At 41.8% G+C, this 14,774-nt stretch overlaps 1 protein-coding gene across 2 annotated transcripts; it reads left to right on the forward strand.

Moving 5' to 3' along the window:
- The first annotated feature begins 48 nt into the window (after positions 1 to 48).
- pdp1 (pyruvate dehydrogenase phosphatase catalytic subunit 1) lies at positions 49 to 12,629 on the forward strand. Of its 2 annotated transcripts, none has more exons than XM_082550331.1 (9): positions 49 to 159; positions 6,250 to 6,514; positions 6,595 to 6,762; positions 7,405 to 7,616; positions 8,532 to 8,613; positions 9,160 to 9,254; positions 9,348 to 9,516; positions 9,601 to 9,819; positions 10,786 to 12,629. In XM_082550331.1, exons 2-9 carry the CDS (start codon positions 6,263 to 6,265, stop codon positions 11,164 to 11,166), a joined length of 1,578 nt encoding a protein of 525 aa, XP_082406457.1. In that variant the 5' UTR covers positions 49 to 159; positions 6,250 to 6,262; the 3' UTR covers positions 11,167 to 12,629. The 2 variants fall into 2 exon arrangements, with proteins under 2 accessions (XP_082406457.1, XP_082406456.1); XM_082550330.1 differs by having other exon boundaries at positions 54 to 159; positions 6,184 to 6,514.
- Positions 12,630 to 14,774: the final 2,145 nt, after the last annotated feature.

A 14,774-nucleotide genomic window follows, 5' to 3' on the forward strand; every position in this document is an offset into this window, starting at 1 on the left:
ATCCTGACTTTGTGCATGTGGTTATGCTTCTACGTCATCACGTCTGCTAGCCCTTAGCCAATCAGAGTTCACTCCGCCGGGTGGCGCTCCCGAATGATACACAGAGGGGTCGGCGTTAAGCCATGAGCTCAAATAACTTCTTTACATCCGCTGGTTGAGGTAAGCCATAACTTTGCACCTCGTTTGAACTTTTCACTCTTGCAGGTTAAGATGCGTTGAAGTCCGGAGGATTTTTCCCGGGTGTAGTCGCGTCTTATGTAAGCAAACCGTATCCAGTTTGGTGGGTGTAACCTGGACACCACTAGCAGCCGTTAGCATGAATTTGGCTACTGTACCCATTTAACTAACCTTGTTTGACAGCTTTCCTGTTCCTATTTTATTGTCATGTTGTGGCTCTGAGACTACGCCTCCATGTTTTTAGTCGGACTCCTCCAATACTGGCTGGTTGGTTTACAGACCTGCTTTGCAACTAGCAAGGAAAGGCAACTTAGTTGCAGAGATCCAAGCTGGGACGGGCCCTCAGTGGTCTGTGTGCCTCACACATAGTTTGGGCTTTCTCCATATGGGGTCAGCCTGCAAGACGCCGTCACTGTAAGGAGTACGTTTTTACCCGAGCATCCATCACCTTTGCTGCTCCATCACTGTCCGCACACTTTAAGAGTTTTTCCACATTTTGATGGTCTGTAGATATAACAGGCGAAACATAGAGCGGAAACGTCTTTTTAGGAGCTGGTAATTTTATTTTTACAGTTCTGACGCTATTTTACTTCCGTAATACAGGTCTTTTTCCCCCTTTCTTTTCTTTTTTAGACTAGTGGAAAGAAAACGCTCAAAGTACACATTTGCTTGTTTATTCTATTAAGGTTTGACTGCTGGAAGTGTATGCACACTGCCTTATTTGCATGTCTGGATATGTAGCTTCTTACCATTTTAAATACATAAAGGTATCTGACTGTTTTCAGAATCAGCTGAGGAAGTTTCATATCTGTTGGTTTCTCTTTTCACCCTGTTCTCGTGACTCGTCTTAAATTATTAAATGAGGGCAGATTTTATGAACAGTTGCAGTGAGGATCCGGTTTACTGGGTCATCCTGACCAGTCATTTAGATTCAAGAACTAAATGTCAGGGGCGAGTTACTGCCAGGGCTATTTTTAACAGTCAGTGTGCAGAGTTGCTGACCTATAGAGAAGAGTGCAGAGTACAACTCACGGCAGATGTCGTCTCCAGTGGCGCTATCTCTAATCCAGGTTTTTCTCAATACTCCAGGACAGAAATGGTTAAACCTCGTCAAACTATATAAACTAAACTAAAACACTTTCTATTATTCCTGAAGGAGGCTCCACACTGCCCCTATCTGAGATTATGGGACATAATCACTGTAACAATATCTTTGAGAGTTGACATTTCTTCTCTAAATATTCAACACAGTGTTCATGCAAATTTAATTTATGAATAAGAGCAATTTTGTTGAGAGTACACGCTCACCGGAGCTACTTTATTAGGTACACATTGCTAGTGCTGGTTTTGACCTCCTTTTTGCCTTCAGAACTGTCTTAACTCTTTGTGGCACAGATTCAACAAGGTGCCTGAAACATTTGTCAGAGATTTTGGTCCATATTGACACAGTGGCATTAGACTATTACTGCAGATTGGTCAGCTGCACATCTATGATCTGAATCTCTGGTTTCACCACATCAAAAATTGCTCAATTTGATTGAGATCTGTTGACTGTGAAGGCTATTTGAGTGCAGTGAACGTGGTGTGTTATCCTGCTGGAGGCAGCCATCAGAAGATGGTACGCTGTGGTCATAAAGGGATGCATATGATCAGCAACAATACTCGAGTAAGTTGAGGCGCTTTATCAATGTTCATGTGGTACTGAAGGGTCCAAAGTGTGCAAAAAAAAGAAAAAAAAAACATCCCCCACACCACAAGGATTAATACAAGGCACCATGAGTCTGTGTGAATTTTTCAGTTTCCTGTTACTAGCTGACAGAAGGGACACTTGGTGTGGTCTTCTGTTGTTGTAGCCCATCTGCTTCAAGGTTTGATATATTTCGTGCATGCAGAGATGCTCTTCTGCATACCTTAGTTATTATTTGAGTTACTGTTGCCTTCCGATAAGCTTAAAGCAGTCTGGTGATTCTCTACTGACCTCTGGCATTGATGCCTTTTCACCCACTTACTTTTTCACCTACTTTTTTCAGACCTTTGGCTGTAAGCCCTAGATATGTCTGTTTGGTAGAATCCCAGTAGATCTGTAGTTTCTGAAATACTCAAAACCATCCCTTTGGCACCATCAACCATGCCACATATAAAGTCACTAAAATCACCGTTTTTCCCTATTCTGATGCTTGTGAGTTGCTGCCATGTGATCGTCTGATTGAATAGTTGTACCTAATAAAGTGACCAGCCTCATAAATGTTTTTACTTCAAATTGAGGCTTTGTGGTCCTGCACTACTGTAACACATTATGCAGCAAGGACCTTCTGTTTGTCTCTCTTTCTCTATTGTTTCAAACTAGGGCTGCCACAAACGATTATTTTGATAGTCGACTAGTCACAGATTATTTTTGCGATTAGTGAACTAATCAGATCATGCATCCATTAGACGTACAGCGTGCAGCTTATTGCACCGCACCAGCATGCATCTGCTCTTATATAACTATCATTAGCTTACAGCTTTAAGTGTTTAAGGTATGTGCTAACTAAAAGTAAAGACAAGATGGTAGTTTATTAAATTGTAATGAAATTTGCAGATTGTTTCGGTGAAGTTTAATAAACTCCTTGCTATCTAAAATATAATGGGACGCCGGAGTACATTCCCGAGCATCTCACACTTCTGATAATCGGTTGTCTTCTTGAGGTTTATTCAGCTGTGTAAAAACTACAACTTTAATCTCAGCCAAACCGATTTACTCAGGAACAAATAAAATACAAAAAAAAAGCCAAACAATAACATTTTAAGTTATCTAAGTGACTTATATTACATGTTTAACCTGAGTAGCGAAAGACCATCGTGGGTTTGAAACCGATTTGCCGGGAGTCCGGTGTTCTCACAGGCTCTAGTGAGCCTTGCCCCCGGCTAGCTATTGAGCTAGTGGGTAACAGACGTCTCCGAAAGCGTCGGAGCGCTTTTGAAAATATGTTGGTGTCTTGATAAACTGAGAAGATATTTGAGGTTTACAAAGCTACATTCTCACCTAAAAATATGTTAAAAGTTTATTTTGTGACCCAGAAAGAATAACTAGAAAAATTTTCATTTCCTGCAAAAATGCTGTGTGGATGCCTTAACGCTGAAGATTTCTGCTGAAAAAGTTGAAAAAAAAATGTTGCCCTAGAGCAGGATTTGAACGTTGCCCTTCTGGTCTCAAGGCGGCTTCTCATCTCACTGAGCCAAACTGATTCTCACAAAGAAGAGGCGGAGAGACTGACAATTGTGCTGAAATGAGCGGAAGCGGCTGAGAATTGTGCTGATAAGAGGTGAAAGGCTGAAAACTTGGCAGAAAAGAGGTGAATTAGCAGAATTTCTGCTGAAAAGAGTATTTTCTGAAAACAGCTGAGATTTGTGCTAATAAGAGGTGAAAAGGCTGAAAGTTTTTCAGAAGAGGTTAATTAAGCAGAATTTGGGCAGAAAAGAGGTGAAAATTCTGCTGAAAAGAGTTCAATTAGCAGAATTTCTGCTGAAAAGAGTTAAAAAAGTTTAACTGTTAACTGAAAGAAATGTTGCCATAAGCGGGATTTGAACCCGGGCCTCCCAGTCTGAGAACGGATGCTCATCTCACTGAGCTAGAACACAGGTCAACCTGGCAAGGAAAATCAGTGAGGCCACTGATAATATGGCAGAAATGGGCAAAAAATATTGCAAAAAAATTCAATATCTCAAAAAGTATAGAAGTTATGAGCACCAAAAGTCATAGCCCGCATTAGCAGAAATAGGAGAATTTTTTAAAAGTTTGAATGGCGAAAATCGGATAAAAACTGTGGGAGTCGTTAAGTGCCAAAAACTGTACGGAAGCAACTAGAATATAGTGGAATAAATAGAAACAGGAACTCAATAGTGTGGATGCCCTTTGAGGGCATCCACACAATAAGAGTAATATTAAAACTAACTAGCTGCTGCCATTGTTGGAAACTGAGCTGGGCTGCGCTATGAATTCTGGGCAGCGCTGCCATCTTCTGTTTCAGTCCGTTATTACACTCTTAAATTCAGTCGTAAACGATTTTGATTGTCGACGTAATTGTGACTAGTCGACTAATTGTGGCAGCCCTATTTCAAACAATGAAGGACTTGTTCATCCAGTATGTAGTTGGTCAGCATGCTGTGTGTTTAAGCGCTAAAGAAATGGCGATACAGAGATCACAACTATTTAAAGATCCCCTCCTCAACACAACTATTCCTGAGCACAGAAGTAGGGCTGCTCAATTAATCGAATTTTAATCACGATTACGATATGGGCTTTCAACGATCATTAAAAATGACTGAGCCGATTATTAGCCCCTCCCTCATTTATCTGCGACACCTTAAAGGCCGGTCCGTGAAAATATTGTCGGGCATAAACCGGTCCGTGGCGCAAAAAAGGTTGGAGACCGCTGATTAAGAGGACCCGAGGGAAGCTCGGAAAGCTAAGCAGAAGTTATTTGGAGAGGAGAGTGACTGCCGTTGGTTGAAAAGAGAGGTAAAAAAAAAAAAACTTCAGTGGTGTTGCACACTATTTTATATTATTTTTTAAAGTCATTGTTAACACTTTAAATCCGGTCAGAGCAGCACGCTCCGTTTTGTGTAACTACTTTTAAATCCCTGTAGAATCTGAACCATGTAAGCTAGCGCAATAATTTGTTTTGCATATGAAACCGGAGGAGTTGTACTTACAACTTATGCCATCAGCTTGTCCTCGGTCACGGTTTCCTTCCACATAAAGCTTTGCAAAAATTGCATAAAAAACGCTTGCAGGAACAAAAACATAATATTCCAGAAACACGCTTTGCCGATCCGATCAGCTGTTCATAACACTTCCCACAGTGAAACAGATGTCAGCGCGAACTGTCGCATGTCCGCCATTTCCTGGCCGAAACCGGAAGTGACGTCATTTTCGCGGAAATGTAGTTTTTTACTTGTAGACCTTAAAAACCTCTACTGGTCATGTTTGACTTTTCTGAATAGTTTCTGGGATGCTTTGAACTCGAATTGCACTGCTGGAAATAGTTTATTTTGATGCACATGCTGTTTTCTTTGCAAATTTGCATCATAGGATTGTGTTTTTTGTTTTACCTGCAGTGTATATAAAAATTGGTGTATCTCCAAAATAAAACTATGAAGACACTCAAAATAAATTTCCTGTTGTTGTAAACTATTTTTTGCAACTTTTTTGTATTTAAAGTTTTGAAGGATAAGCCTCTTAAATTTCTCCAAGTAGAAATATATGTAACAAAACAAAAACGATTTTCAATTTTTTTGTAGTTTATTGCACTTTTTTGCAATTAATGTAGTTACTATGGACTTAATGCATACATATTATTAAAATATGGGCTATAACAGTTATTTAGCAACTTGAAATGCTCCCACAAATGGCACTACAACATGTAAAAAAATAATATAAGCTCTGGCGGACTTGGTTCTATAGTAGGTCTTAAAGGGTTAAATAAATATCGTCAAATAATCGCGATCTCAATTTCAGTGAAAATAATCGTGATTATCATTTTTGCCATAATCGAGCAGCCCTACACAGAAGTATTGAAATTCATGTATTTTTTTACTGCATCATCTTTACATGGATCCCTTACTTTGACCTATTCTGTTTCACAGTAATGTTGGGCTCCATAAAGTTTCCAGTACAGCAAGCAGTCAATCAACAGCCCAACATTTAACCAGCGAACTGATTTAATCTGAATTGCCCACAGGCAAAATATGTGAATGGTCACTGCAGGAGTCAGGTTTAAAGGATTTGTCTGAACATTAACTTTCAAGTATCATGTCGGCAGTTACTATGGAAAAACTGTTTTTACGTTATTCTGTCATAAAGCTTACGACCAGCTGCAAAATCTCGTCACATCATCCCAGTTTGTTTGCACAGTGTTTGCTTAATGGTCTATGCCAGGGACACTCTGCCCCTCTGCTGATGAATGCAGCTTAAAGAAAAGGACCTCCATCTGCTGCTCTCTGACCGCTGTACCTCTTCAATAGGTGTGGTTACATCAGCACTGCAGAGTGTGTGTGTGTGTACGTGCGCGCCTGCCTGCCTGCCTGCAGGGTACCGTCAGCCATGCCTGTGACATCTCAGCTGCTCAGGGCTTTGCCTCGCTCCAAGGTCTTGGCCTCCAGTCTGTTACCATGCCAACAACACCAGTCCCAGTTTGGGCCTGTAGCTCACCTACCTGCCTCAAGAAAGTCGGCTCACATGTGGCAACGACGCCAGCCATCAAGAAGTTACCAGACATCCTCAGTTCTCCACAGCTACATCCTCACCCCTCCGCAGGTCAACTCCATTCTCAAAGCCAACGAGTACAGCTTTAAGGTTTGTTGGGTTGTAGATAAAATGCATTTTGCCATCCGTAGTAGCATTGCTGTAGTTTACTATTCATGCTGTAATCCCAGGTGCCAGAGTTTGATGGGAAAAATGTGTCTTCGGTGATGGGTTTCGAAAGTAATCAGCTGCCAGCCAACGCTCCCATCGAAGATCGCCGCAGCGCAGCCACGTGCCTGCAGACGCGAGGGATGCTGCTCGGCGTGTTTGACGGCCACGCTGGCTGCGCCTGTGCACAGGTAAACTGGGACACTTAGCCTGCGTGTCATTTTAACTGGTTATCTTACTTTTCTCCAGCAGCGTAGCTTGGACTCAAACTCAAACCTTACTACTTTTTCTTTCTTGTTTTTCTTGGCAGACCCTCATTTTCTTCATCAAACTTTATCCAGAAAGTTGATTATTTAGCTCGTATTGAATTGAATATTGAAAGAAAATGCTCAGACATGTCAGATTGAGTAAAAAACCTCATAATTGTCGATAATTTGTGGTCTATTTTTCCTCAGTGACATTTATTGTCACTAGCTCTGACACAGTTATCCTGCATAGCATTTTAACTGATTAGCTTTCTTTGCTCTAAAGGCGTAGCTTGCAAATCCAAACGATTGTGATTGAATTTTTTTTGGTGCAATCTGCAAACTATCCATCCATCCATTCGCTTCTGCTTCTCCTTTTCAGGGTCGCGGGGGGCGCTGGAGCCTATCCCAGCTTGAATTTTTTTTGGTGCAATCTGCAAACTAACAATGTGTAAATATTTCATTTTGTGCAAATATTTGAAAGGCTGCACAGCTGTTGGGGCACGATGCACCTTTCTGTGTTATGTTTGCCACTGTGTGTCTTTATGCAATTGTACTGTTTCCTGTGCAACAAACTCTTCTCTGCAGGCGCTGAGTGAGCGGTTGTTTTACTACATAGCAGTGTCACTGCTGCCCCACAACACTCTGTGTGAGCTTGAGGCAGCGGTGGAGGCCGGCAGGGCTCTTAGTCCCATCTTGCAGTGGCACAAACACCCCAACGACTACTTCAGTAGGGAGGCTCAGAGGCTCTACTTCAACAGCCTTCGAACCTACTGGCAGGAATTAATCGATCTAACCAGGTGAGGAATGTGAAAGTCAGCAGAGTACACACTTCTACGTCTAAAGGCCACTGTGTTAAAAAACAAAGAAACAAACAAAGAACCCCCCCCACCCCGGGCGTTTTGTATTAAAATGAGAGCAATTCGTTTCTCAAACTTTCTCAAGCAGCCTCTGCTGGACTCAGCTCAGCATTTGCCTCACAAATGTGTGTTCATTGCCTGGGTTTTCACTGGGTACGTCTAATCAGATCATCACACAGCAGCAGCTAAGTGCATTTAGGCTTGTAGACATGGTCAAGACGACCGCCCAGTGGTGTCAGCTAGTAACAGAAAACTGAGGATGCAGTTTGCATGGGTTCACCAAAACTGGACAAAAGAAGCTTTCCTTGTCTGATGAGTCTCAAATTCTGCTGTGACATTTTGGATGACAGGGTCTGAATTTGGTGTAAACAACATGAAAGCACAGATCCATCCTGCTGTGCATCAGCGGTTCAGGCTGCTGGTGGTGTAATAGTATAGGGGAAATGTTCTTGGCACAGTTTGGGCCCCCTTAGCATAAACATCATTTTGCAGCCTACCCGAGGAGTCGTAGTGGCCTGCATCTTCTGTTGTCTTCAAGGTGTACCTAATAAAATGTCCAGTTAATGTATGATGTTTACAAATGCATTCTTTGTCTTTTGGCCTTTCCAGTATGTCAAAAGCATTAGTAGACCGTCATCTGTTCTGATTCACAGAAGTGTAATTTTTCTCCCCAGTGTTTGGCCTTGGCAAACATTTCCTTCTTTCTCATTTTATTTTCATCTTTACCTGGTAGCAGCACACCCACACCAACATAGGCCGGTGTGTTGTTTTCCAGTAGTGCTGTTTTTGGTCTCTGTTCTCGACCTGTGCCTCCTGCTTTTATCCGATTCACTCAAGTGTTCTCCCTGTTTTCAGCCCAGGTGACGTTCCAGACACCCGCGAGGCGTTGCTGAATGCCTTCAAGAGGCTCGACAATGATATTTCACTGGAAGCTCAGGTATGAACTGTAAAAAATCCAAGGTGTGCCTTGTGAACATGCTAATACAGTTTGGTGTGACTAGTTTATGTTCCAAGTTTTACTTTAAGGAGGCAAACTTAGGAGCTCTGAATTAACTCCCAAGTGAGACCCTGAGTGTCATCGACTCATTTTATCATTAGAGTAATTTCTGGCCTTTTATCATCTCCCTGATTTACTTTCCATGTCTGACATTATTTCAGCTTCATTATGAAACTTGCAGTGGTTATTATTGCAGTTGTAGCCCAGGGCAGTCCTCCTCATAGTGTGCCCGCATGCAGTGTAAGCTGATATTGGCTGAGCACAAATTCAGAATATCACGGACATGTTAGCCTGATTTAAATTGTGCCAAGACTTGAGTTCAGTTTGACACATTAAGCCACATATTGAATAACATTTCTCCACAGCAGCAATGCCAAAAAATGTGAGCATCCAAATTTAAACTTTTATGGCTCAAAGGGGAGCTTGTGTGTCAGTGCCTGCCTGTCTAGTAAGCACAGTCCTTTCCTGCTTTATTTTGCTCTGCAGGTTGGAGACCCAAATGCTTTTTTGCACTACTGGGTTCTGAGAGTGGCCTTTTCTGGAGCAACAGCCTGTGTGGCTCACATTGATGGACCAGACCTGTATGAACAATAAATACATGGTTTAATGCATTATAGCAACATTAAAGGGATGAAATAGATTTTTTTTGTAACGTTGTCTCTTTGTTTCTGAAGCTTTATAGCCAATGCAGGAGATGCTCGGGCAGTTTTGGGTGTCCAAGAAGAGGATGGTTCATTCAGCGCTCACACATTCTCCAATGACCATAACGCCCAGAATGAGAGCGAGGTGGCTCGGATACGGAGCGAACACCCTCCATCAGAGAGAAAAACGGTCATCCGTCAGGTACTGCACTCGTTAATCTGCTCATTGTGATTGTGTTTACAACCTTTATTAAAACCTCGCCACCATATTTTTCTTCTTTGTCAGGAGCGGCTGCTCGGCTTGCTCATGCCTTTCCGTGCGTTCGGGGATGTGAAGTTCAAGTGGAGCATTGAGCTGCAGAAGCGCGTCTTGGAGTCCGGACCTGATCAGCTTCACGAAAATGAGCATACCAAGTTTATCCCCCCGAACTATCACACCCCTCCTTACTTGACCGCTGAGCCCGAGATCACGTATCACAAGCTGAGGCCACAGGATCGCTTCCTGGTAAGATGCAGCGGCGGTGCTGTCACCCATCCATCCATTCTCTTTTGCTTATCCAGTTCAGGAGCTGGAGCCTATGCCAGCTGTCACAGATGCAGGGTAAACCCTGGACAGGATCCCGGCCTGTCAGTTAACCTAACCCCCGCTGCTGTGTCATACAAAATACATACAATGTGTTTTACATCAGGACATTTATTTCCTGGCAGTCTTATCGTTTTTCCACATCTGTCCCAAAAATATACTGCCCTTCAACATTTTGAAAACTTGTATGTCTACAGTCACGATGATCAATGCAACATCATCCCCATTCTTAACAAAGCTCTCATTCTTCACTGGTTAAAGGGCCCAGCATTAGTTGATTTAAAGCCCCGCATAAATCCGAGACGTAGGAACTGATCCAAAGAGTTGACACCTGGACATTTATTCTATTTATAAAATTAAACACATTATGGATCTGGGGTCTATATTTTATGTCAATAGGCTGAATAATGTCAGATTTTATGAGTCACATCTAATTAACTCTGAGAACTGAATAATGTGCTCTGAATCCTGATGTTTGTACCATTGTTCTCCTCAAAGTAGGCATCCATCCTCCAGATGTACCTTTTTTTCATTGCATGTAAAAGTGGGCTGTGCTATTTATTTAATTAAAAAGAAAGCTCTTCTTTTGAGGAAATATCTAGCTAATGCATGCTGTGTGACCTTTTCAAACAAAGGCTGTATTTATGAAGAAATAATTAGGTTTAGATGACTTATTCTCAGTGCCAGTATTTTCCCAAGCGAATGAATAATGTTAGCTACAGCTCCCATGCCGGCTTCAGTTACTACACTTGAATGTTTTCTGACTTACAGTTGTGGTTTTAAGTGTAAATACATTCATCATGGGCATGAATCTCATTGTGATTTTGGTCTTTTAATGATTTCTTTCGGTAGATTATATATACAATTATATGACTCTTCTCTCGGCAGGTGATTGGCTCTGATGGCCTTTGGGAGACCCTCCACAGGCAGGAAGTGATTCGTATCGTCGGGGAGTATTTGACTGGGGTCCACCAGCATCAGCCGCTCAAAGTCGGAGGATACAGGGTGACCTTGGGACAAATGCAGGGGCTGCTCGAGGAGCGAAAGGCTCGTGCGTCCTCAGCATTTGAAGATCAGAACGCCGCCACCCACCTGATGCGCCACGCGGTGGGAAACAACGAGTTTGGCACAGTGGACCACGAGAGGCTGTCAAAGATGCTGTCACTGCCCGAGGAGCTGGCTCGCATGTACCGCGATGACATCACCATCATCATCACGCAGTTTAACCCTCATGTGATTGGAGCACAGAGACAGGAAGGCCAGTCATGAGCTGCTCATTAGCCATGTAACACTGATCACACACACACAGCAGATCTGTATCTAAGCACACCGAGGACAAACCGGCCATATTCAGTATCTGTCCACCGGTAAATATCATTGTTTTAACACTATATAAAGAGTGTTATTTGTCTGTATGCAGTGCTGCGGTTTCTTATTAAGATGTCAGCTAAAAACTGGATGACGTTTCTTATAACGTGTTATTTATGCTGCCGCTCGTTGCCATTTTCGTGTACACTTCTCTTTGTAATAAGACACTGTTACAAACTGAAAATCTAGAAACTTCCAAAAAGGGTAAAGGACGTGGGAGTGGCTTAAAAAGCAATGAGGCTTTTAGCAACAGGGCTGACTCCACCTGTTGTTCTATTATGGATTTTAAATAGGCTGTGCCCCGACTGTAGCGTGCTCTCGTTTTCGGCTACAAGCAGGATGCAGTCATTTCTCTTTGTAGTTTGTTTCTGAGGGACTGTTGTTACGACCTGGGCTGATTCATTGACTTGTTTTTACCCTGTGACATTGTATGAGATGTTCTTGGTGAATCTAAACACAGATGCTTTGTTCTGTGTTTACAGTGAGATCTACTCCACTGATTTCAGAGTGTTAAGGTGTTCACATTGATGTCCACGTCCAATGTGGAGGTAAATACTCTAGAATGTAGGCTACAAGCCAACTCTTAAACCTCATACGGCTCAAAATAAAGTTGAGGGCTCACAGTTTAAGTTAGAGGGAAGTCATTCTGTTACACAGAGAAACTAGGGAGGAAGGAGTTGTAGTTTGAGTGCTCGCTGCTCGCATTAAAGGCTTAACTTGGGAAGAAGAGATGTTTTTTCATCCTTAAGGTCACAAACTGGAAAGGTCAGGAACTGGTGACATAAGTGATCGTTTTCACTTTGAATCCAGTGTACTTTCACACAGAGCAATGACAAAAGCACCTCACTGAAGATCTGAGCTGTATGAGTACACTGATATTTACCTGTCTACTAACAAATGGAGTTATTCTCCATATGTAATGCTGCTTTGTATCCCTGATAATAGAGGATCAAAGTCAGACTTCCTGTTAATGTGCACCTTAATGCACACACTGACCTTGTTTGTTTGTTTTTTTTGTTTGTTTTTTTACCTTGAGTTTCTTTTCCAAATATTGAAGGGTTAAAAACCATATACATATGACAGGTCATTTATAGTGTAACAGGTTGTTGCAGATTGGAAGTTTATCATTCATGTGATTAATAAGAATCAAAGCAGCAAACCAACCCCTCCTGTTACTTAGAAATCAGGGTTGTGGTTGTTGAATGAGCAGAATGTACATTTGAAAGAAGCTGTTTGAATAGTAAATATTATTTATTCAGCTTTTGGAGTATGTGACACATCATTTCTGTTGTATGTATAAATTTTAACTTATGTGGGTTGAGTTTTGTATATGGAATGCTTTAATAAAACGCCAAATACAGAAATCCTGGTACTGTTCGGTTTGTTTTGGGTTATACAAAGAAGGCCACCAGAATAGTGCTTCAGCCAGGAAGGTTCTGACCTTCAAACACCTGGAAGGTCAGTGTGCCTCAGGTGTGTCGTCACTATACACACAGGTAGGTTAAATGTTACATGTGGCGCAGTGCTCATGGGACAGTTGGAGCTTTACTGTGTTTGCTGCCACTAGGTGGTGCTGTTGCGCCAAACAGGCCAAGTGTCAAAAAGAGGCCAGAGGAGGTTTAACTACAACACAAACCTGTCGCTATGCTGTCGTCGGAGATTTGTGCTACAGCTGTGTCCTATAAGTTAACAGATGCACTTGGGCCAGCTTCAGTAGAGACACCAGTTCAACTGCTCGTTAATGCAAATATTGATGAATCAGCAACTTCATTGCATTTAGGCATGTAGACACATCAGGGTGCTCTGCTGTAGTTGAAACGGAGCAACTGAATGATTTTAACTCTTTATGAACCCAGCAAAGTTGTTGGTTCCTGATGGGCTGGTTTGAGTATTTAAGTTCAGTATTTCTGAGTGCCATGAATAATTAAAGCTGCTCCGAAGCAAAAGAAGCTTCAATCTGGTATTACCAAGCTGGACCTAATGAAGTGACCGGTGAGCAATGCAGCATTCAGATGCAAAAGTCAAAAATATCTTCTTTTTTTTTTGTAGCTTGTGATTAAAATAAATCAAAATTTTAATCTTTCTTCTGATTTTTTTTTTTCCCCCCACTCCTTTCACATGGAGAAGATCAACATATAGAGGATTGTAGTAATGATTTTATAAAATCTTTATTTGTATAAATCTGCATTTTACTTGCTTTTAGTTAATCCTTTAAAAGATCCTTGAACACACAAGCACAAGCTAACACAGCAGCCTTGTAAAGTTTTTACTACACTGGATGCACCATAAAACGATTTCAGCGTTTTTAAGACTTGGAATGATAATGACCCCGCCTCCAGGGTACAACAGGCTGTGTGACTGGGTCGTGAACATTGCAGCATGGCTTGTGTCATCAAACCCTGATGTACAATTGTCCAGGAGCAGCTGTTGCTCTCACCCCCAGGTTCTGCCAGAGAGGTTTCTTCCTGTTAAAAGGGAGTTTTTCCTTCCCACTGTCACCAAGTGCTTACTCACATGGAGTCATCTGATTGTGTGTGTCTGATCTGTCTTTACCTTTCAATATAAAGGACTTTGAGGAGACTTGTTCTGAACTGGTGTTTCAACTGAATTGCTATGTCACAAAGAGTCAGTGAGAGATGAATGCCTTACTGTATAAGCATTTTATTTCATTGTTGCGCTCACACTCAGTGGGTGTCTGGAAGAACTCGTGTGCATAGGTGACATTAGCCACTTTACTGGAAATAAACACCTCTGCGTATTTTGGTCAGTCACACACGTTGCTTCCGCTGCTCCAAGGACGTTATTTCCAGATTAGTGTGTAAATGATGAGTGAGTGCCTTTGTTTTACGGAAATTATAATGCAAATCACCCTTCATAATAAAACTGACTCACCAGAGTGCAGTATTACAACAGAGGCAAGCAATTAAATCAATCCTATCCAGCGCTAAGAGTGGCAACAGCTTCACTTATAATCTTTATGCATTTGTTGTCATGGAGCTAGATTAGCAATGAATGAAATTTTGAAGCAGGAAGCAGGTGAACTTCTGTTCGGGGCTTGTAAAGAAATAAAGGAGAAACTTGCACTTACATATGTATGTATGGAATACCCACACAGACATTTTTATTAACTTCTTTGGCAGCAGATATTCATACTTTGTGGTACTTTGAATGTTTTCATACACATATAGTTGATTTATTAGACAGCTGGCATCATACTAAAGTTGATTTTATGTTTGATTTAGGCTTATGGAATACATGTGCAGTACAAATAAGCTGATTTAAGCGGGAACACATCAATATAATTCTTCTATAATAGGGGAAAAGGCTCCTCTTGTAGAGTAGGGACTTTAACATGTGTGTGGGTGGGTGTGTGCTGATGGTGAGGCTTGATATCCAGAGGTGGTCATCATCATTCACACCGTTAGGTCCAACTGTCTGCCCCTCCACCTCGTCTCCTCTGTACCTCAACATTTGAACTTCTCCCCCCAGCTCTGTATGAGTGTGTGTGT

The sequence above is a fragment of the Aulonocara stuartgranti genome, assembly GCF_965226115.1.
Source record: "Aulonocara stuartgranti genome assembly, chromosome: 11".
Classification (NCBI taxonomy): Eukaryota; Metazoa; Chordata; class Actinopteri; order Cichliformes; family Cichlidae; genus Aulonocara; species Aulonocara stuartgranti.

Bases quoted from the DNA above. Each gene is read 5' to 3' on its own strand.
- pdp1 (XM_082550331.1), top strand. From the start codon at position 6,263: ATGCCTGTGACATCTCAGCTGCTCAGGGCTTTGCCTCGCTCCAAGGTC. The intron at 6,515-6,594 runs GTTTGTTGGGTT...CTGTAATCCCAG, and splicing joins CCAACGAGTACAGCTTTAAG to GTGCCAGAGTTTGATGGGAA. The intron at 9,820-10,785 runs GTAAGATGCAGC...TTCTCTCGGCAG, and splicing joins GGCCACAGGATCGCTTCCTG to GTGATTGGCTCTGATGGCCT.